This window comes from Falco peregrinus, chromosome 1 (assembly GCF_023634155.1).
Source record: "Falco peregrinus isolate bFalPer1 chromosome 1, bFalPer1.pri, whole genome shotgun sequence".
NCBI lineage: Eukaryota > Metazoa > Chordata > Aves > Falconiformes > Falconidae > Falco > Falco peregrinus.
This window is the reverse complement of record NC_073721.1, coordinates 124,139,599-124,160,764: the sequence shown is the minus strand read 5'-3', so window position 1 is coordinate 124,160,764 and position 21,166 is coordinate 124,139,599. Positions and strand designations below refer to the sequence as shown.

General features: G+C 52.5%; 1 protein-coding gene across 1 annotated transcript in view; it reads left to right on the top strand.

Annotated features, from left to right (window-relative positions):
• Positions 1-20,469, top strand: part of PCSK6 (proprotein convertase subtilisin/kexin type 6) — a 36,225-nt gene extending 15,756 nt beyond the window's left edge. Inside the window, exons 7-21 of the mRNA XM_055817480.1 lie at positions 500-672; positions 4,548-4,760; positions 6,233-6,333; positions 7,928-8,031; positions 8,487-8,604; positions 9,650-9,838; positions 10,077-10,213; positions 12,220-12,399; positions 13,012-13,114; positions 13,685-13,881; positions 14,315-14,402; positions 15,708-15,799; positions 17,069-17,198; positions 18,231-18,343; positions 18,784-20,469. Of these exons, the coding sequence (XP_055673455.1) occupies positions 500-672; positions 4,548-4,760; positions 6,233-6,333; positions 7,928-8,031; positions 8,487-8,604; positions 9,650-9,838; positions 10,077-10,213; positions 12,220-12,399; positions 13,012-13,114; positions 13,685-13,881; positions 14,315-14,402; positions 15,708-15,799; positions 17,069-17,198; positions 18,231-18,343; positions 18,784-18,881 (2,036 nt within the window). The 3' untranslated portion in view covers positions 18,882-20,469. The remainder of the gene's footprint in view (positions 1-499; positions 673-4,547; positions 4,761-6,232; positions 6,334-7,927; positions 8,032-8,486; positions 8,605-9,649; positions 9,839-10,076; positions 10,214-12,219; positions 12,400-13,011; positions 13,115-13,684; positions 13,882-14,314; positions 14,403-15,707; positions 15,800-17,068; positions 17,199-18,230; positions 18,344-18,783) is intronic.
• Positions 20,470-21,166: the final 697 nt, after the last annotated feature.

Sequence of the window (21,166 nt, the reverse complement as noted above, 5' to 3'; positions counted from 1 at the left end):
CACCGCTGGCATCAGCTGGGCAGTAACAGGCTTCGGGAACAGTCACAGTTGTCCCCACTCATGGGGAGAGGCTTCATCCTGCTGGTGTGCCCAAAGCCAAGAGTCTGTGAGCATTCAGGAAACACTGGTATCTTCCAGGTGGAGGAGTGAATTAGCTGATTAATTACAAGGAGGAAAAATTTTTTTAGCAGGGGGATTTTGCCACCAGCAAGTGCAGCACCGCTTCTACTGCCCAATCCCCCCCGATGGAGGGGAAGTAAATGTTAACCCCCCTTTCTCCATCACTTGCCATGAAGCCAACAACACAGAAACCTTTCCAAAATAGCTCCCCAGCATCCCTCCGCTGGGCTCGTTAGCGTGCGGGGCCGCGGGTTGAAGCTATTCCAGGCGCGCTCAAGCCATGTGGTTTCTGCCGCCGTTAACAAAACCCTTTGATTGCAATCCTCGCACTTTCATCCAAGCCATTAAGCCCTAATGTCTGATGTTTTTGTGCTTTTAGGCATTCGTATGTTAGATGGCGATGTAACAGATGTTGTTGAAGCGAAGTCGCTTGGCATCAGACCCGATTACATTGACATTTACAGCGCGAGCTGGGGGCCAGATGATGATGGGAAGACAGTTGATGGACCTGGTCTATTGGCCAAACAGGCTTTTGAGCATGGCATTAAAAAGGTGTGGATCCTGCAGCGCCCAGACGCGCTCGCCCTCCTCCTCCTGCCCCATGGGGAATGCGTGCCAGGGCCATGGCTGGCCCGGGGTCTGGCGCGGGGGACGGGCGGCTCAGCCCCCCGAGGCGATGGCATCGCTAGGGCCGGGGTGGGGGTGGGGGGGGCGAATCATCTCTAATTTTTCCTAGTTTTCCCCGGCGTCCCTAAGAGCTCCGGTGGATTTTGCAGCTGAGGGTGGTGACGGCGGGAGGTGCCCAGCGATGGCGCGGCCCCGGCAGGACCCCTCAGCACGGCCGGCTGCTGGGCAGAGCTCCGGCAGGGCAGGCAGGCCCCAGGTTGAGTTGCGAAGCTCTGCCGGGCTGAGAAAGCCAAAGCTGTTCTTGGAGGGGGGGTGACTTTGCACCTCAAAATATCCCCCCGGGTGCTGGTATGGAGGGAAGTGGCTGCCCCCCCGGCATCTTCATCCCCTGCTCCTTCACCCTCCCCAGGGCCCCGGTATCCTCTCCCAGGGGTCTCCATCACACTAAGCATTTCCCTGGTTTTCAACCCAGACTAGTGGCCGTGTCATGGCTGGGGAGGCGACACGGGTGCCGCCACAGAATCCGGCCACGGGGGCACAGGAGAAATTCAGATTATTGTCCCTGAAGTCCTCCAGTGAGAGTTTTCAGCTGGTGTCATATGTGATTGACAGCTGTCAGTCCCCATTGGGGATCTCCTGGCCTTCCTGTGCCCCTTCTCTTTTTGGGCGATTTTAAAAAATGCCCAATATTGGCTAAAAGCATCAGGAAAAAGACCTTTCTTGGCAGCTCGGCAGGTGCCGCAGGAAGTGTTGCGGCAGCTTGGGACTCTGCAGCGAGAGTCCCCTGGGTGCTTTGGCAAATTTGGGGTTGGGGTTTTGCCGCTGGCAGCCCCAGGCTGGGCTTGGAACCCCTGCCCATTTTGCTCCCTGCCTCCACTCCTGCCTCTGCTGCCTCTTCTCGAAGTGCACAGGGATTTGGGGTGGCCACGGGCCGGCGAGCGCAGCCTGCCTGTTATCTAAAAATAGGGTGGAGTGTTTTTCCCACTATTTACTTGATTTCCTGCCGGGGCGGTGAGCCTGCCGAGGAACCCATTGAAGTGCTGGGGAGTTCACGCCGTGTCAATACGGGGGAAACAAGCTGCTTTTTAGACCTTATTTTTCCATGCTGGATCAAATGGGCGGCAGCAGGGTACTTGCCCGGCACAGCCCCGCTGTTTCGGGATGCTTGTTTCTGTCTCCCAGGGGATTTCAGACCCTGTCAGCCTTATTTCTGCCCCCCCCCACTGCCACATGTATTTGTGGCACCCACTGTCCTGCATGCACAGCTCTTAATTACCAACTTCTTAAATAACGAGGAAAGCTGCAAGCAGATAGTTAGCTGCCACCTTTAGCCCGAGTGAACAGCTGTAACTGAGTTATAAATCCTTAAAATTGAGTTTTTAATGGAAACATTAAAATAACCTTTATCTATTAGCGATAGGACTGCGCTGGGGTAATTTATCCTCTTGTTTCTCGCTCCAGCCACACACACCTTATTAGTTCCCAAGCTAACAGGGGGATATTTATCCTGGGCGCTCTCATGGAGTGCCGTTGGGCAGACACCCAAGCCCCAGCTACTCCATGGAAGCGGGGAGATGCTGTGCATCTCACATCCAACCAATGTGCTGATGGGGTGAGCCGGAGCATCCCCAGCCTTGGCCAGGGAGGGATTCCCTGGTTTAAATGATCTGGATCCAGGCTTTGTAGTGGCCAGGAGCCCCTCACCAGGATGGTGTTGGCTTAGGAGGATGGTAAATGAAGGAGATGGGTGTTTGGGGTCTGCTTGTGAAAATCTTGGTAGTTGTTTGTTGGAGGGCAAAGGGTAAGAGTGGCTTTATTGAATCCAAGGGAGTTGCAATACGCGGTGAGCTCACTCTGCTGGGAAACACTGTCAGGTGTTAGATGTGTGTTGCTCTAGTGTCATTGATATGCCTGTTTGTGTCCTCGTGCAACCATGCTGGCTCCGAACCCACTTTTCTCCAGCGCAGCCCTGCCTGGGCATCATGGGGGTGTGGGGTTTGGACCAGAACCGAGCAGCCTTTCCCAGCACCCGCAGCTGCAACGCTCGAGGTGCAGGGTACAAGGGAGGTCTGGGCCCCCCATCTACTGATCCAAATCAAAATCGTTGCTACATCTCCGCACGCCTTTGGCGATTGGTGCCTGGTTTTATTCCTCCAGTTAGTGATTTAGGAGAGACTGAGTTGCATGCAGCAGGGCTTATCCTTGGAGATGGGTGGATTTTAGTGTTGGAGAGCCGGATGGCCACTGCCTGCACTGAGCACGGGGGCTGGGATGCTGCTGCCTCGGAGATCCAGGGAACCCTGGAAGGTGGGACTGGAGATGCCAGCAGCAAGCTTGGTGGGCTGGCAAGCTGAGTTGAGCTCTCCGTGATGCGGGGCAGGGCAGTAATTCCCTTTGCAACTGCACTTTTTCTTGAAGAGTCCCAGACAGCTCTATTAATCTTTGCTAGGGAAATACCCACCCAGTTTGGCTGCGAGGCAGCCCAGATAATGAAAACTTTCATAAAGTAACAAGAGAGCCTGACTTAGCCTGTGTATCCAGAGGCAGGGTCAGCTCGGAGAGCCTCTGCCCCAGGAGGAGGGCGAGACAGGTAATAAACCATCCCTCTCCCCCCGGTGCTTAAAACCCACAATAAATCCCAGTGAATTCCTCTGGAGCAAAGCTGGTTTTTTTATTTATTATGATTATTCTTCTTATTATTTTTTGTGGAGGAAGCTGCCACAGAGCAGTGGGAGGGAGGTAAACACCAGATCTGCCCAGTCTAGCGCTGAAATCTCTCCGTGGCAGGAGTAGCCGCGGGGAGGATGAGGCTGCTCCGCCGCTGCCGCTGTGTGCTTCCATCGCCTGCCAAGCCCTCCCCGGAGAGCCCTGCCTTGCGAGGCGTGGAAGCAACCCAGCCACTTCATTTCCTGCCCCAAACCCCCTTGGGCCACCAAAAATCCTCCCTTGGGACTGTGGCAGGCTGTTTGCGAATCCCCAGGGGGCTGGGTTATTCCTGGGTGCCCTTGGCAGCAGTTTGGATGGAGGAGGTGAGTGGGGCTTGCCCCTGCGCCATCGCCTTCATTAGGGGCCCTTCGTTGGCACTGCGGCCACCGCTGCTGGGCGGGATTTTCCCGCAGCTCCGGGGAGGTCTGGGCAGCTGGTGCACCCCTCCCACCCCCCCAATTCCCGGTGGGCTCCTGCAGCTGTACCCGGTGGGGATGGCTCCATCAGATGTTCCTGCCAAGCGGTGGGGAGGAGAGAAAAGGCCAGGATTGAAAAAATAAAAAACATACAAAAGGAACCTAAAAGATAGGTCAGGGGATCGTTTCTGGTAGTTTGGGTGGGTTCGCAATGAGCTTTGTGGGCTCAAGATGAGGGAGACATGGGTTTTGGGGCTGTCCCTGCCAGTTCCTCCCACAGGGCCATCCCTGCACCCCAGAAAGCACCGTGCCGGGTGTTACTGCTTTGTCCAGGGGCTCTGAGCACCTGAGATGTTTTCCCCCAGGAGAGACCATGGAAGATGCCAAAATCCCTATCGCCGGAGGCTCTCCCATCCTCGCGGGGAGCTGCTGCCTGTAAAACAGGGGCTGGTTGAGCTGAGGGACACGTTTGCAGGTGTTGATGCAGGGGGCTGAGCGCTGGACAGGATGGGACCTATCCTTCCACCCTAACCTAAGCCCATATCCAGACCCAAACCCAGGCTTACTGACGGCATCCCAGCACTGGCGGGGGGCTGCCCCCTCCTCCCTGTGCCGAGATGGCCTCTCATCCCAGGCAAATGCCTCCTCTCACCCCCCCTGCCCCCTCTCTGCCCACAGGGCCGCAGGGGTCTGGGGTCCATTTTCGTCTGGGCGTCAGGGAACGGCGGCAGAGAGGGCGATTACTGCTCCTGCGACGGCTACACCAACAGCATCTACACCATCTCCATCAGCAGCACCACCGAGAACGGCTACAAGCCCTGGTACCTGGAGGAGTGTGCCTCCACCCTTGCCACCACCTACAGCAGCGGGGCTTTTTATGAGCGGAAAATAGTAAGTTTTACCCCGATGTCACATGGGGCAGCATCCCCTGGATGTTTTCTACGTGGCTGGGCTGGATGATTGTTCAGTTGTAAGAGCCAAGCTTTGCCCTTAGTCCTGCAGTGAGTTTTGCTTGTGGTTTTTTATGGTGGAGCAAAAATTACTCTTGGGAATTGCTCAGGGATGTGGCTGGTAAATGGGTGAAAGGGCTGGAGGTTTGCAAAAATACTAGTGCAAATATTTACCCGTTCCCCAAAGTGCTTGCTCACTGTCCCTTGCTTAAAAAAAAAAAAAAAAAAAAAAAAAAGAGTTTTGAGGATTTTTAGCCTGAGAGAGAAAAAAGAGGGAGGATGGAGGTGTTTGGTAGGGATGTGGCAACCCCAAATGGGGAGCAGAGATTTTCAGAGCCCAGGAATTGCCTGAGGGTGTATGCACACGTGGATCAGTCTGGTTTTCCCTGCTGCCCAGGCTGTATTTGCCCTGTCCCAACAGCTGCTGTGGTCTCATCACAGCAAGGCCTCTTGTTACCAATGTCCCTGCGCATCATCTGAACCTTGGGCAGTGAGACATCGCCCACTGGCACGGTGCCTTACCCGAGCTGGGAGGGAGTTTTGCACCCAAATTAGGGGATTTTTTTGGGGGAGGAGCATTGTGGGGTTCTTTTACAAGTCTTTTTTAAATTATTTTTATTCAGGAGTGATTTGTTTGGGCCATAAATTATTAATTTCCACCCAGACAACAGTCCAAGTGCCATTTTCATGGCACTCAGGAGCATTTGCATGGCAGATACTAGCACTAGTCTAGTGCTGCTGGAGCATTATGGGGCAAAAAAGCAGCTTCCAGAGGCACTTCGGGGAGAAACTGGGTGGCACGTCACTCCTGCTCCAGAAATCACCAGATTAACTCAAAACCTAGGAGACTTTTAAAAATGTAACCAACAGAGCATCTCTGCCTACCTCCCCTCTCCAAGCTTTTGGTGCTCAAGTATTGTGCTCTCTCCTGAAACAAAAAAGCTGGAAATGGCGCTTTTTTTTGCCTTTTCCTGTCCCATGCAAATGGAAATTCTTGCCCAACACCAGGAGCTGAAGCTTTTAAGGAAAGTGTTTAATATGGCACAGCTCAACATGCACCCATGGGTGCATACTCACGCCAGATCTGTCCCACTCACACTGCTCCATCTGTGACTTTTCCTCCAGCTGATCCACAGTGAAATTGTTTTTTTTTTTCCCCTTTCAAACAGTTTTTGCACCTTTGAACAAAGGAACATGTAAGCAGGGGTGTTTTCTTCTGTGCCAAGTATATCTGCAGCCCATTTTTGGGGGCTCTGGGCAGCCTGATGGCATGGGAACCGTGGCAGGGGTTGGGTACCTGCTGGCTCAGCTCCCTGCTGGCAGCATTCCAAGCAAACCTGGGGTGCTCGGTGGGGTAGTGCCCACGCTGGGAGCATCCCAACAGCGCAGGGGCTGCAGCTCCTCTCTCCACAGGTCACCACAGATCTCCGGCACCGCTGCACAGACGGCCACACTGGCACCTCCGTGTCCGCCCCCATGGTTGCGGGCATCATTGCTTTGGCTTTGGAGGCAAAGTAAGTGTCACCTCGCCACCAGCTTGTGGGGGAAATGTTTCCACATTTAGTATCTGGAGAACAAAATCAGAAAGGAAAAAGGTGGGTGTTTTTCCTCTGGAGCAACTCAAAATGGGGCAAAGTTATTCTAAACTGCTCCTTTTTGGCAAGGTTTGATATGGTGTTGTTGTTTTGCATCTAATCTTCCTGCAGGTGTTTTATTGAGCTAATTCTTCTCTTGTTGCCATCTGTTGAAAAGTTGGGGTTGGTGAGATAAGTCAGGCTTTTCATTTGGTGCATTGAAACTGCTGACAGTCAGCTCCAACAGGAGTTTTATAAATGCTTCCTGGAAAAAAAATGTCAGAAAACATCACAGAAAATGGAAAATGTCTGTAGAAGTGATGGTTTTCAGCAAGTGTTTCATTCCTGGGGGAAAAGGACTACTTTTGCATAATGTCAAAAACCCACATGGTGTGTGACCAGCAGTGACAGGATTCCCAGTTCAAAGGAGCTGCTCTGCCTCTTGCCTCCATCCTGGTCCTATCCTGGTCCTGTTGTGGTTCCCCAGCCCAGGAGCAGTCCCTGTGAGGCACCAGGCTTACCCCTTGGGCATCTCTGTGTTGCTTCATGGAACATCTTCTCATAAGCTTATTATTAATTTTATGGGGTGGAAATAAAAATAAGGCTGGGAATAAGCCACAGGGCAGAACTGTGCTTGCATCCAGGGATGGTGATCACAGTGTGTCGATCCCAGTCCCTCTCCTGCAGCTTAGTCCCAGCACCTGGATCAGGTGGGCATGTTTCTAGAGATGCCTTTTTCATATATTAAGAGCTTGAGATGTAATTTTTGAATTGTTTAGCTGAGGCGTAACACGCAACATTAAGTACCAGAGCTTGGTGCTCAGGCACTCCATTATGACACGAAGGAATAAATTGAATTTCTTTTCTTCACCGTTGCTCAAGAGCAATATAAATCCCAGCTTGAGATGCCGAAGAACTGACTGTAAGAAAAATGTGGAAAATTCTTCAGCAATATCCCTGGGCTGGGGTCTTGTGGGGGGCTCAAAAGCACCAGTGCTCAGTGTCCAGCACCCTGAAACCCAGCCTAGACAGGGGGCTGGAAACACTTTGGGTTTCATGTTTCTGTTAAATAAGCAACCCAGGGTTTTTTTCCAGCAATTTTTGCTGTTATTCCTATAAAGGGAAGGTTTGCTCAGCACTGTGTATCAGCAAGCTGCCGAGCCCAGTACCCTGCCTCAGGATGTGCTTCCTTCCTGTTCTCCTGCAAGAAAATGGGGAAAACCTCCTTGATTTGCTTCAGTTATACCCTGGAGCGTGAGCACTAAAGCCCCTTGGCCAGGAATAAGCCCTGCAATGCCCACGGGCACATGGCATCCCTCTCTGGGATACCCCCCTCTGCTGGGGCACTGCAAGTGATGGTCAACCTCCAGGCAGGGTGTCAGCATTTAAATCAGCAATTCATGCTCTTTTGGAGCAGGAAAGAGGATTTTTTTGTTTTTGTTTTTGGGGTTTTTTTTAACCCAATGGGGGTCCCTGCTGCTGCTGGGAAGACTGGGAGCAGCAGAGCCATCCCATGAACCGTATGTTGTTGCAGCCCCCTGCTCACCTGGAGAGATGTCCAGCATCTGCTGGTCAAAACCTCACGGCCAGTGCACCTGCGAGCGTCTGACTGGAAGACCAACGGTGCGGGGCATAAAGGTGAGGGGTGTGGGAGCGAAGGTGGCATGGTAAAAATGGCCACCCAAGGGAAAACAAAGGTCCCCAGAGCTTTGCTCATGGAGGCGTTCCCCCTGGGTGGCCACTTTCAGCTGCTTGGGAGCTCCTGCCATCAGGTGGTTGAGCAGAGAGAGGAGAGGGCAGTAATTTATGGGGCAGTGTGCTTAGAAGCCTTACTTGATGGAGGTTTGGAAGCTTTGCTTGGTGGCGGCTCTCCTGAGCTACAACATGGGCTGCTCCCAGCGATGTTTTTTTCCATGGTGCCAGTGTGAATTTGAGGTGTAACATGGGCAGGGCACATGTTGGAGCACCTCATACCCCAACAAGGACAACTCCGTGCCTTCCCTGATGGTTGAAGGATGACCCACCAAGCACTAGGAGGACATCCTGATCCCTGCTTGGAAAGCAGTGGGTTTCTGAGTCTTCTTTCTTTCCAGTTAGCCATCTATATGGCTTCGGTCTGGTGGATGCAGATGCTATTGTGGTGGAAGCCAAGAGGTGGAAGGCGGTTCCTCCCCAGCAGGTCTGCGTGGGAAGCCTGGACAGAGTGCCCAAGTGAGTGGTTGTGGGGTGGGGGCCTCTCCCAGGGCATGTGGCTGCTTGGAAGGAGCTTTGGTGGAGCTGGCTCTTGTGATGCAAAGGCTCAGCTTGGCATTTGGAAAGGAAAGTTAGGAGTCAGGGGGGCCAGGACAAGCCCATGTGCAAGCGAGGTGGATTTTTCGGTCAGTGACCCACACTGTCCACCCCAGTTTGTTGTCAACTGTTTGTTGAGCCAGAAGTGCCCACCTGGGGTCTTGATGAGGAGCAGGTCCCACAGGGGCTCTCTGGGACCAGCTTTGACAGTGAGTGATTTATTTTGCATGCTTTCGCTTCCCAGATGGGTGATCAGCAGGGCATTTTTGAGGGATGACAGTGAGAGACCAAAACCAACTTGCCCATTGGGTCCTACATGAGCATCTTACTTGATGTGTTGGTCTCTCCTCACTCTTCCACCAAGCACCTTGTCTTGATGGAAGACACTAAAAACTGGTGATTTGTCACAAGGCTTCTCAAATTTCTGGTGCCTGGGGTCTCTTTGAACTTGTCTTCAGGTTCTAAACAGCCTAAGTTTGCATCTCACCTTCGGTAGGTCTGTCTCTGCTAGGTTAAAGGGTGGGATCAGGGTTCTGACCAAATGGACCCTCCTGGTTTACACTGCCTGGCTGTAGAGCAAGGGAGTTGTTCATCAGAAAAGCAGTTCCTTTGGAAGACTCACATATGCAAAGCAGGAATGAATTTGGAGCCAAGTGTGTTCTTGAAACTATTTATCTGATACAGACACTAATTACAACCCAAAGAGGAACGCTGCACTGGTGGTTATAATAAAGAAGCGCCCTTGCAGCCCATAAGGCATAGATCTTAGAAGCAGTTCAAACCCATCTCGTTACCATTGAGCAATTCAGCAAATTCCTGTGCTAGGACACTGTATTGCAATGGAGGATGAGATAATTTTTGCCGTGAAGCAGTAGGAGACTGGCTTCAAATATAATTGGGCGTCCATGCTGCAGGGATCTGGGGAGCTATGCTGGCCCCAAAGTGATGCTCTGCCCATCTCCGGCAGGTACATCCGAGCAGACCATGTGCTGCGTGCCAGCACCCTCAGCAGTGCCTGCGCTGAGCACCGCGACCAGCACGTGCTCTACCTGGAGCATGTTGTGGTGCGGCTCAGCATCTCGCACCCACGCCGGGGCGACCTCCAGATCAGCCTCATCTCTCCAGCGGGGACCAGGTCGCAGCTCCTTGCCAGGAGGTAAGTGCAGCTGGAAGCAGCACACATCTGGGCTGGGCAGCATCTTTGTTTAGGGGTTGCTGCAAATTTGCTCAGATTTTTTGGGAAGCCAGGGGGCATGCTCGGGTGTCAGCTGCAGGAGGGCTCTGTGCAAGGGTGGGTGCATGCAAGTATCCCTAAAATCCTTAATTGCCTATCTACCTTTTCTGATTAAATAAGACAAAGTCATGCTTCTTGATCCATGGCATTACTGTTGCAGGGTGTTTGACCACTCCAATGAGGGGTTCAAGGGCTGGGAGTTCATGACCGTCCACTGCTGGGGGGAGCGGGCAGCGGGGGAGTGGACCCTGGAGATCCATGACACACCATCTCAAGTGCGCAACCCCGCAGTGCAAGGTAAGGGTCCCCCAGCACCCATGTTCCCCAGCCCCCGCCAGCCCCCTTCACCCCAAAGCTCTTTGCAAGTTACTTTGCTTGGCTGCAACTTTTGCTGTGAGTTTTATGGTCTTCAGCAAAACTGTATTGCCCAAATTTTTCAGAAAGGGAATAAAACTTCAGCCCTGAGCACAGGAGGCTGCCAGTCTGGCTGAGCCAGGAGCAGGTTTTCTCCCAGCAGCAAACTGCCTGCAACTGAGAGCCAGGTTTCCAAAATTAAACTGTAATGAGTCAAAATGAGGAAACCCAAGAGCTGTAATTGTTGTTTGTTTGTTTTGCTTCACTGCTGGGACATCTGGCGCGTGGGCTGGTTGTGCAACAGTGCAAGGGGACGATGCCCCTCAGGCTGCAGACGGACAGACATCCTCCCCAGGCTGCCACCACGCTGGCAGGGGGTGGCTGGGCTTAGCCTGGCCCCCTGCATGTCCCCAGCCCCGCCATGTCCCCACGTCCCCAGCGTGGCCACCTGCACCCTGACCGCTTTCTGGCAAAGGAGCCGGGCTGGCGGGATCCGGTCCTGCTGGGAAGGGGCAGCCGCCTTGCCGGCTGGTGGCACCGGGGCATGAAGCATCCTGCCTGGGGCTGGTGTGCATTGCGGGGGTGTTAAAATCCACACAATCATTGATAGGAAGCCAGGAGTATATTAAAAATCTCTCCCACGCGACTTTCTGGCGGGAGGCGCACATGGGGGTTCATTGTGCAGAAAGTGTTTCTGTTTGCTGCCTTCACCCGAAATCTTTTGAACTCAGAGAGCAGCAGTGAAGCGCCCACGGAGCTGCTTTTGCCCCTGTATTTACAGTTTACAGCGGGTGTTTCTGAGCCCCTTGTGGGCATCAGGCCTCAGCTTTACCCAGCTTTGCAAAATGAAATGAAAATGACATGTTAAGTCACCCCCCTCAAAGGCTCTGTAGCAGGCTTGAACCAGAGAGGGCAAAGTGGGAGTTAAAAAAGGGAAGACGCTTCCAGCCCCAGCAGAAACAGGTATCAAATGTTAGTGTAATACCATTAAACCAACTAAATTTGTTACTTTAATACCAATTAAAAACTATGGGTGTCCTGTTGCTGGCCCTGCTGCACCCCCAGCATCAGCCCTATGCAACCTGGGATTGCTTCACATGGGACATTTTAAATTTAAAGCAAATTTAATTCTTTCAGCGGAGGTGCATGGCTGAGCTCTTCCCTGGCTGATGCTGCTTGAGCTTACCCCTTTGCGTGCTCCATGCCAGCACTGCTTGCTTGCAGCAGGTGGGTCCTCTCAGCCCTTTCAGAGAGCCAAGGGATTTGGGTGTCGGAAATTTTAAGCCCTTCCTGGAAATGCGGGGATTAGTAGTTAAAGCAAAGCGTGCTGTGGTGTGAAGTGACTTACATTGATGGGGAATTGAAAGAAAAACAGTGTTGAAAGATGCAATGGTGTTTTTGGACCCCCCTCCCCAAAGCTGCATAGGTCAGAGAGGACCTCGGTGTGGATGTAAGGCCACGGGGGGTCCCCAGCCCCCAGGCCCCGGGTGTAGTGCAGGCTCTGGTGGCCCCCATGCTGTTTCGGGGACACTGAGCTCAGACCTCTGGTATGTCAGGCAAAGGATGGCTGGAGCAACAGCAGCAAGAAATAATCCAGTGTGTGCCGGGTGGCTTTTGTCAGACAGAAATAATCCTCTATTATGGAGCTTTCAAAGTTACTGATTCTCTCCACACGTTAGACAGGAAGGCTATGGTGATGCTGAGGTTTGTCAGATGAGTTATAGACAAACAAATCCCTTGTAGGTGCCTTAAACAGCCACGTTTGTGCGGCCTGGAAGCTCAGGGGCTCATGAACATTTCTGGGTGTTCGCTGTTTGCTTCTGCATTGCTGTGCCAGTGGTGAAGCCCTGAAGGTCTGGTCCATCCGCCTCCTGCTTCCCCCAAAGCCAGGTCCCCCAGGGAGGAGCAAGACGGGGAGCGGGATGGGTGACGTTACGCCTGCCCCACAGGGAAGCTGAAGGAGTGGAGCCTTCTCTTCTATGGGACAGCTGAGCACCCCTACACCACGCTGGGCAGCCCCCAGTCCAGCGGGAGAACGCTGGAGGTGCCAGCATCAGAGATGGAGCCATCGAGAGCCGCCTTCCTGCAGAGCCAGGTGGAAGTTGTGGAGGAGGAGGAGGAGTATGCAGGTAAGTGCTAGCTGTGCCACTGCGTTGTCCCCTCCAAAGTACCCAGGAAAATGCAAACCTGGATAAAATGTGGGAGCCATGAGGCCTGATCCTGCCCAGGGCTGAGGCAGGCTGGGAGGAGCAGTGCCTGTGGCTGGCGCGGGGCAGCAGGATGGCAAAATTAGAAGGTAGCAAAACGCCCCATCCCAGCGTTCCTGCCACAAATTGGTGGTGCAGCCATCTGAAGAGTAAAAAAAGCTCCTCTGCCCACCTCCTTCCCGGCCTGGTGTGGGCATGGGCAGGCATCCCTGCTGGTGCCTGTGGAGCGGGTCTGGCCCCTCTTGCAAATCTGCTTCTGTAGCAGGATGTTCAGCCAGGGGATGGCTGGGTGGGATTCATGCTGGGGAGGATGAGCTGGAGGAGAGGTGAGCACCCAGAGCCGTGCAGCTCCATAGGGATAGATAAGATACAGGAGATCTTTAAGATAATAGATACAGGAAAAAATAGGCAGAGGGTCCCCAGCCCCTTCCCCGTGTCCATTGGCCCAGGGAGGGTGTGCTCAGAGCATCCTGGCAGTGGGATCTATGGGATGCTCAGCCTGTACCCCCACCAAGCCAGTCTCTCCCTTTGCAGGTCCGTGCCATCCCGAGTGCGGTGACCAGGGCTGCGATGGCCCCAATGCCGACCAGTGCTTGAACTGCATCCACTACAGCCTGGGCAGTGTGAAAACCGGCAGGTGAGGGCTGGTGGGTTGTCCCCACAGGGTCCCTGGGTGGTGGCAGCACCTTTCCTTAGGGCTTTTACGGCAGCATGGGTGACAGATGTTTGCACAGGGAAAGGAGTATATGAGAGAGAAAACAGAGGGAGGAGGAGGCATGGGGACCCTTGGTATGATGGAATGGGGGCATGGAGCTGTAGAGTCTTGGAGGACCTTGGCCGTGTAATCATGCTGGGGAAGAAGCATTGGCTTCACCAGCTGCAGTCACCCACGGCCAAGGGACAGCTAGCTGAGGTGCCAAATCACTTCTGGAACTGAGGTTTCCACTCCTCAATTTCTGGGGCTGGCACAGGAGAAGTTTACCCATAGTCCAGGTTTCTGGCCCAGGGAGTCACGGGCTCTTTATTAGAGAGCCACAAAATTCAAGACCCTAAATCTTAAGAATATGAAGTAAAGGAGTGCAAATCGCCACCAAGGCTGGGGGATGTCCCAAACACTGCAGACGAGGGGTCAGCGGCAGGCACTGGACTGCTGGGAAGCGGTCGGCTGTTGACACCAAAGCGCAGGTGCTCTCGGTTCCTTCCCCAGGATGTGTGTGAGCTCGTGCCCCACGGGGTTTTTCGGTGACAAAGGTGCCCGGAGATGCCGCCGGTGCTACAAGGGCTGTGAGCGCTGTGTTGGGAGGGGACCGACCCAGTGCACGGCGTGCAAGCGGAGCCTCTACCATCACCAGGAGATGAACACTTGCGTGGTGCTGTGTCCACCCGGGTTTTACGCCGAGGAACGTAAGGATATCACTTGCAAGCTGTAGCATGAGGATATGCAGGGGTTCTTCTGTTTTAAGTGCTATGGGTGGAGAAGACACCTTGGGTTTTGAGTATTGGCTTTGAATTTCCCCCCTTGACCTGCTTTGCACAGCAAAGGGAGGAGGAAAACCTCTGGGTATTCAGAGGGTGGTGCAAAGCAGAGGTGCTCAACTCAGCTCGTAATTAGAAGACTGTAATTAATGATCCTAGCTGCTTGCAAAGCATATTTCTACTTAGCAAGCAATGACAGATAAGGTCATCTGCAATAGCAGGGACCCATCAGGGAGGGATGATGTGCCTCTGCACCCCAGGGAGCTGGTGCTGGGGTGCAGCAGGGTTTTGCGGCTCCAACTGCTGCTTGCAAATCACTGTCCAGATTTTATTCTCCCTGCCTCACTTTGTTTTTTGAAAGGTCAGAAACGCTGTCTGAAATGTCATCAAAGCTGTAAAAAATGTGTTGGTGAAGCGGACAGATGTACTGCATGCAAAGATGGATTCAGGTAAAACTGGCACCAGAAGAGTTTATACCTGCAGCATCAGTACCTGTGGTTTAAATTTGGGAAAACTGGTGGGAAATTAGAAAGTGAGTTACTCAAAGATCCAGGATTCTGCTTCAGTGGTGCTACACCTGTGTCATGGAGTGCTGGAGGTCTGGGCATTTAAAGGTGATGATTTGTGTCCCTTTAGCTGAAAAGCATGATTTAAATTTAATTTCCTTTTCTCCAGCTATTGGCAGGGTGGTGGGTAAGTGCTGTGCTGCGGGCTCAGGAGTGCTCATCCAAATTTGGTGACCTGATCAGCTCCCAGCATTGCAACTTCTAGAATGGGGAGAAAAAAAGCAATGAAAACCTTTACAGCACACATTGCAAAGCACGTTTCCTCCTGAATCTCAGGTGGCTCTGTCAGAGCTGTCCCGGCCGAATGGGGTGCTTGGTTTTGCTCACCTGGCAGAGCCAGTACCCGGCTAGGCTGCTGCAGGCAGGCTGAAAATGCTCCCTGCAAGTACAGAAACCCTTCTCTCAGCTTCATCCATGCAGGAAAATTTTATCCAATGTGTCTGTTGAGTGGCACTAGCATAGGATATTGGTCTTCCAGCAATGTGGGTGCACTCAGGGCAGCCCCGACCCTGTGAGGAGCACTAGGCAACCTTGCTTCTGGCCCCACTGGGATGCAGAGCCCAGCCGTGCTGGTGAGCAGCATCGGCACTGGGGAGAAGCTGTTTTCCGTCCCCAAATGCATGTGGAAGTATTGTCCCACAGCAGTTCGTATCGTTCAGGAGCTGTGAGTGAGCCAGAGCCGTGGTGTAGCAGCAGGGCTCTCTCGGACAAAGAAATTGCTGCTGCCAAAAGATTATCTACTCCCTCAGAAAAGCAAAAGTGGAGGCACTTGTCAGACGTAATCCGCATGGCGCTTGCTTTTTATTATCCAATATCCTTTTAAGTCGGGACTTCAAATCATCCCTGCTACGCTAAAGCAGCACTGGCCCAGCCGCGGCACTGAACAAATTTCCTTTTGTGCCAGGGAGCTTCATGGTGTAAAAGGTCTTGTGAGAGCCTGGCTGGCTGCCCACAGGAAAAAATAGTTTTATTTCCTCCTGGATACTTAATTAAGGAACCTGCAGTTGTCCTTTTGGTCCAGGCAGGACTTTAATTTCTCCTGAAGGGCTAGCTGGCTTTCTGACGCCTCCTGCGCTGCGGGCTGAGGCTGCTGTAGTGCACGGGGGGATGCGGAGTTGGGGATGGGCTGTGTTGAGGTCCCAGAGCCGGCAGCTTTGGTTACAAATGTCATCTCTGCTTTCCTGGCAGCCTGGCGGGAGAGAGCTGTGTGCCGGAGTGCCAGCCCGCCATGTACCTCAGCCGGGAGCCCCGGCGGTGCGAGACCTGCCCTGCTGGCACAGGTACACTCTTTGCCCCACAGCATCCCCATGCAGAACCCCAAAACCCTCATGCATCATGAGTCAATGCCCACCATATCCACCCTGAGCCAAGGCAGAGCATGCCAGAGGGGAAGCAATCCCAGGTCTCCAGCACATCCCATGAGGTGCTGGGTATATGTTCACACTGGAAAGGTTTTTAGGGAGTTTTTACATTTTTATTAGAGCCATTCTTTATTTCCTGATCCCTCTGAAGCCAGGTGCTTTAGTTTAATAAGGTTGCGGGGGAGGCTGTAAAACCCTCTTGGAGTGATGGAAGATGGCTTTGCAGCATATAAAAATGTGAGGCAGCTGAGGTGTGTTATCCTGGCCACCCCGCGGGGCTGGGCTGGCCGCTGCCAGCTTCTTCCTGCTGCCCGAAGTTGCTCGGCGTTCCCTTTAAATCCTGCCTTTTTTGCTTTTTGAAAGTCCAATTATTTTCCATTGTTAATGTTTGCGTCTGCCCTCGAAATCATCATAGATCTGATGATAATATAATCTCCAGACAATTCATGTTCAGTGGTGTGAATCTCTTCTATCATACATGGGCAATTTCCTAAGACTAAATCCAAAATATTTATTGATCTTGTTGGCAAGCGTGGAAGGGAATGGGCTCTTAATCCCTTAAGAAAATTACTTCCTTTCTAATTCTTATTCCAGTCAGTGTAAATGTACTTTACCACAATTATTTTTCAAGCCTTTTCTTGTTGTCTTTTCCTGCATAACCATTTCTCAAGCCTGGTGCGTGGAAGGCCTCTAATAATACCACCTCCATCACTGAAGTTTGCTGTCCAGCCACAATGCGCCAGCGCTGAAGTGGGGCTCTCTGCTTTCCCAGCTCCTTTCCTGAGCCCTTTCCTCCTCCAGCTTCTCTGCAGCCCGATTCAGTATCACTTTTTGCACGTGTTGCTCTGCATAGGGTGGCAAAGCCAAAGCAGTGCACACTTGGGAGCAGTGGCTGATGCCCCAGAGGGGATTTTGATGTGCTGTCCCCTGCTGAGCCCCTGTGGCCAGCTCTTGGCTCTGCAGAGGTGCTGGGTCCTGGCTGGGTTTTTTTGGGGTGGGAGCTGTTTTTTGGGGGGTGGGAGCTAAGCAGCCATGCAGGACCCTGGTGGCACAAGCAGCTTGTTCACTCCTGGGCATGAGCAGGGCAGAGCCAAGCCGATGCCCCTCATCTCACGTGGGGCTGTGGCCACACTGGCACTGTCTCCAAAATTGCTCATGTGCCGTCTGCCCTCTCCTCTGTCCCCACAGGGCCAGGTGAGGAGGACTGTGCACCCTGCACCCCCGAGGCCTCTGCACCCCACTGGCGCTGTGTCTCTGCCTGCCGTGAGGGCTTCTACCCTGCCCACAGCCATGGGCTGCCCAACAAAGTCTGCAAGAGGTACAGTACCACCCTGACCGTGACCAGAGTAATACCAGGACTGATGGCAGCAAGGATAAATAATGCTGGAAACAGCTCACGGCTGGAGCTGTTTACTAGGAAATTAAAATAGGGATTAAGGGAGCCAGGACAGCCATGGGGCTGGACCCCACATGCCCCTGCCCTATAGATTTAAGAGCGGCAAAGCTGCACACTCCCCTGCCAGAGCCAGCCAGCCAAGATGTCTTAGGGCTACCGTGGAAGGGGCTCAGCCCTGGCCCCAGGCTCTCTGGAGGAGGTGTGGGAGGAATGGTAATATTTAGGTAAATACTCGAGCTTTCAATCAAACCTGCTCCATTTGCCCTGCAGCCATGTTGGAGGAGCGGTTGCTTGCTCCTTGGCCCAGCACAGAGGCTGCGTGCGTGCGGGAGACTGGGAGATGCTAGGAGGCAGCAATTTGCTCCCACTCTCCTGCACTCTGCACTTTAAGTGGGGAGTGGGAGTTAATTCAGCCTCATTAAAGCAAACTTGAAAGGGAAGGATTAAAGGTGGCTTGGGAACACACAACTTGGTCCCTGCCTGCCCAGGGTTTCACTCAACCCTTGCTGGCTCTCCAGCAGGGAGGAACAAGGGACCAGCATCCCTTCCCAGGGATTTCAGGTATGGTCTCCACAAGCCACTGTCCCCAGGCAGGAGGCACAGCTGCTGGGCTCTTTTTGCTGAGCAAACAGATGGGAGCAACACAAGTTCTCCTCAAAGCCCTTCTTCTAACTGGGATTGCTGGGAGGAGAGCTGCAAGTCCCACTGAGCCTTCCCAGAAGGTGAGCACTTCTAGGATGTCACCAGCTGTCACTGGGCATTGAGCTGGCACCAACAAGCCCATTTTTCTCAGGGCTTAATAAACGTTTCAAGCTTCAGATTTGCCATTTTCCTTATCCTCCAGTTCGGTCTGGATGTCACAGTGCCGGCACACCCATTTTCTGGCTGACAGCCCATTTTGGATGGCCAGGGTGTTGGTGGCGGTTCAGACCATGGCAGCGTCTCTGTCCCCAGGTGTGATGACCACTGCTCAGCCTGCGAGGGCTCCAGTGGAAACTGCCTCAAGTGTAAAGAAGGTTTCAGCCTCCTTGGTGGCTCCTGTGTAACAAATGAAACCTGTACCAACGGTAAGTAGCTGTGGCAGAGCCATTGGCACTGCAGTGCTTCTGCAGTAGCAAAAACGAGGGGGTTGAGGGATTCTCTTCGCAATGTAAAGCCGAAAGCACTGGGGCTCCTGGGCTTGCTGGGGCACAGCTGCAGTGAGCTGGGCTCTGGCTGCAGTGGGCAGGTGGCTTACCTGGCAGAGCTGCTGGGTATCTGCCTGTTGCTCAAACACATCTGAGCATTTGTATTTCACTATAGTTTAGTCTTGGGACTAATTCTCCCACTCACTGCAAAGCTGCTTTATTCCTTCATTAAAACCATGTGAAAGATGCCCTTAAAAAGCGCCTGCTTTTCAATTCTCTCTCCTCCAACACTGGAACGAATTGCACCGCCTGTTACGTGCAATGTTTGTTTATTTAAAATGTTAATCTGCTCTCATTTTCTCTTGTTCCTCGCCTCCCAGCTGACAAGACTTTCTGTGAGATGGTGAAATCAAACAAGCTCTGTGAAAAGAAGTTGTTTGTGCAGTTCTGCTGTCAGACGTGTCTTATGGCCGGGTAAAGTTCAGTGGCTGCATCCATCCAGGACTTCTACCAACTGCCAGCCCAGTTTTGCCAAATGTTTAGGACAAAAGTTTATTTTTTCAGCTTTGGGAGAGTTTACATGGTGCTGTCAAGCATTTGCTCGTGAGTTTGATAGCTTTAATATCACTGTCAGCGTGTTTCTATAGCAATATGTTAAGCAGAGATTGGATCATACCCTGAATGATCGAGTCCTGAAAGGCAGCAGACAAGCGGTGATATTAATACTCTCAAACACTCCTCGTGAGCAGGGACCGATGCATGATCCATGTACACATGCTTGGTTGCTCGCAGAAATCCTACTGATCTGCCCGCTCCGAGCAGCTGGCGGGAGCCTTCGCTGCAAAGGATGCAGGACTTCACATATCTGCGAAGAAAGAGCCATTTCTGGCTCAATTTTTGGTACCCTTTTCTGCTAGGTGACGGCTGATATAAACCTGCATTGCAAGCGGCCGGTACCGTGCTCTGTACATACGTAAAACGATGAATTAGGTGGTTCCCAGAGCGGTGCCCTAAAGCCTGCTCTGGCACTCCTGTTCGGATTCGGTTGGTAGCCGTTTCTCTCTGGCCGTGGCAATAACTGGAGATTTGAGGACCAAAGTGAGAGCTGATCCACACGGCTCTGCAGGCGTGTCAGCCCAGCGAGTCCAGCAGGGCTTTGCCCTGCAGGTCATTGCAGGCAAGCAAAACCTGGGTGCCTACAGGGAGTCTTAGGGACTTGGGGGGTTCGTCTGCATGGATCAGCCTGTGGGGTCACAGCCTTACCATGAAATGAATTTCCCTCCTGGAACTGCTAGTAAGTTGCTGATTAATTCAGTTTGGAACAAGACGGATCCTTCCTCTAAAGGAGGTGGTGTTGCAGTTAATCTCTTCTGGCATTCTGTGTTACGATCCTTCCCCTGTTTTGCTGGGTATACCCCTCTCTCTCACAAAATCCTCCTGTTCATAGCAGTGATTCTTCTTGGGCATCTGTTTCCAGAAGGGACATTCCAGGGATCCGGCCAGGAAACTCTTAATTTTACAAAACCCTTGCCCAAAAGAAATCTTTTCATGCTGTCTCTTAATAGTAAGTCATGTGGTGTTTATATAATTGTGTTTAAAATATCCTTGGCTATGTTGTTTTACAGATTTTTAAAAAATAACTTATACAATACTTGGTTTTTCTCTGTGGACTATTTTTTATATGGGAGTGGGGAATCTTTTTGAGTCTTACGTCCTTCTTTTTTCCTCTCTGACCTTGCAGAGCCGCTCTGCACCAGACGTATGTAAACACTCTTTCCTATGCTGCATGTTCTGATTTTCATTGTTAATAGTTTTAATGAGTTAAACCTTTTGCCAATGAAATTCACAGTACAAATTGTCACTGGTTCCTCATGGAGCTGGGATAATCCCTGTTTGGTTTCGGTTGCAATGACACACACCCTGCCTGGGCTTGCCCGCTAAAGCTTACCTCAGCCAGGTGAAGAAGGGAGAGCCACACTGTCACCTGCCTGGACCAAACCTAAGGAAAGATGGAGCTTTGGTGAACTGACCTTTAAGTTAATAAACTGTTGATCTCCCCTGACAAAGGAATCTGTGCTTTTTCCAAATTCATGCAGCTGCCATCCCAACCAGAGGCAGGGCAGGGCAGCGATGCATCACGTGTCTATATTTTGCTGGATAAAGCAGCTGTCCTGGCTGGAGCTCCTGATCAGCCCAGAGCACCTGCAGGAGAAACAGCTCTAGAACAGAGGAGCTGCACCTGCAAAAACCTCACTTTTGTTTTCATAAAGGTCTTTTACCTTCAGAGAAAACTTGTACCCTGAATACCTGCCCCATGCCAGGCTGGGCTGGCATCTCTGGTGCACCCAGGGCTGTCTGGCTGCTGCACTCGGGCATGGCTGGGCTTATTCTCCGGTTGTGGGGAATCCCAGATGAGCTGGCAGGAGGGCTTGCTCCCCTTTCCCACCTGTACAAGGAGCATCCTGTGTCCCCCGGTGCCCTACCACAGTTCACAGTAGCGCTGGGAACTGCAGGGCCCCGTCCTTCAGCTGGCTGGGGAAGGAGAGGAGCTTGCCGGTGTGTGTGGGGCGCAGAGAGAGCTGTGGAGCCTTCTGTTGGTTGTGTTGGTTTTGCAATGTTTAACCATGGGCCAGGTGCCCAGGGCAGTGCCTGAACTGAGGAATCGAGCTTTTTAAGTGTGAAAAAAAGAAAAGAATGGAGCCCTCCCATGAGGGAAGATGCTTTCTCAGAGCTGTGCTGCTGTGGGTTCCTGTGTCTTACAGG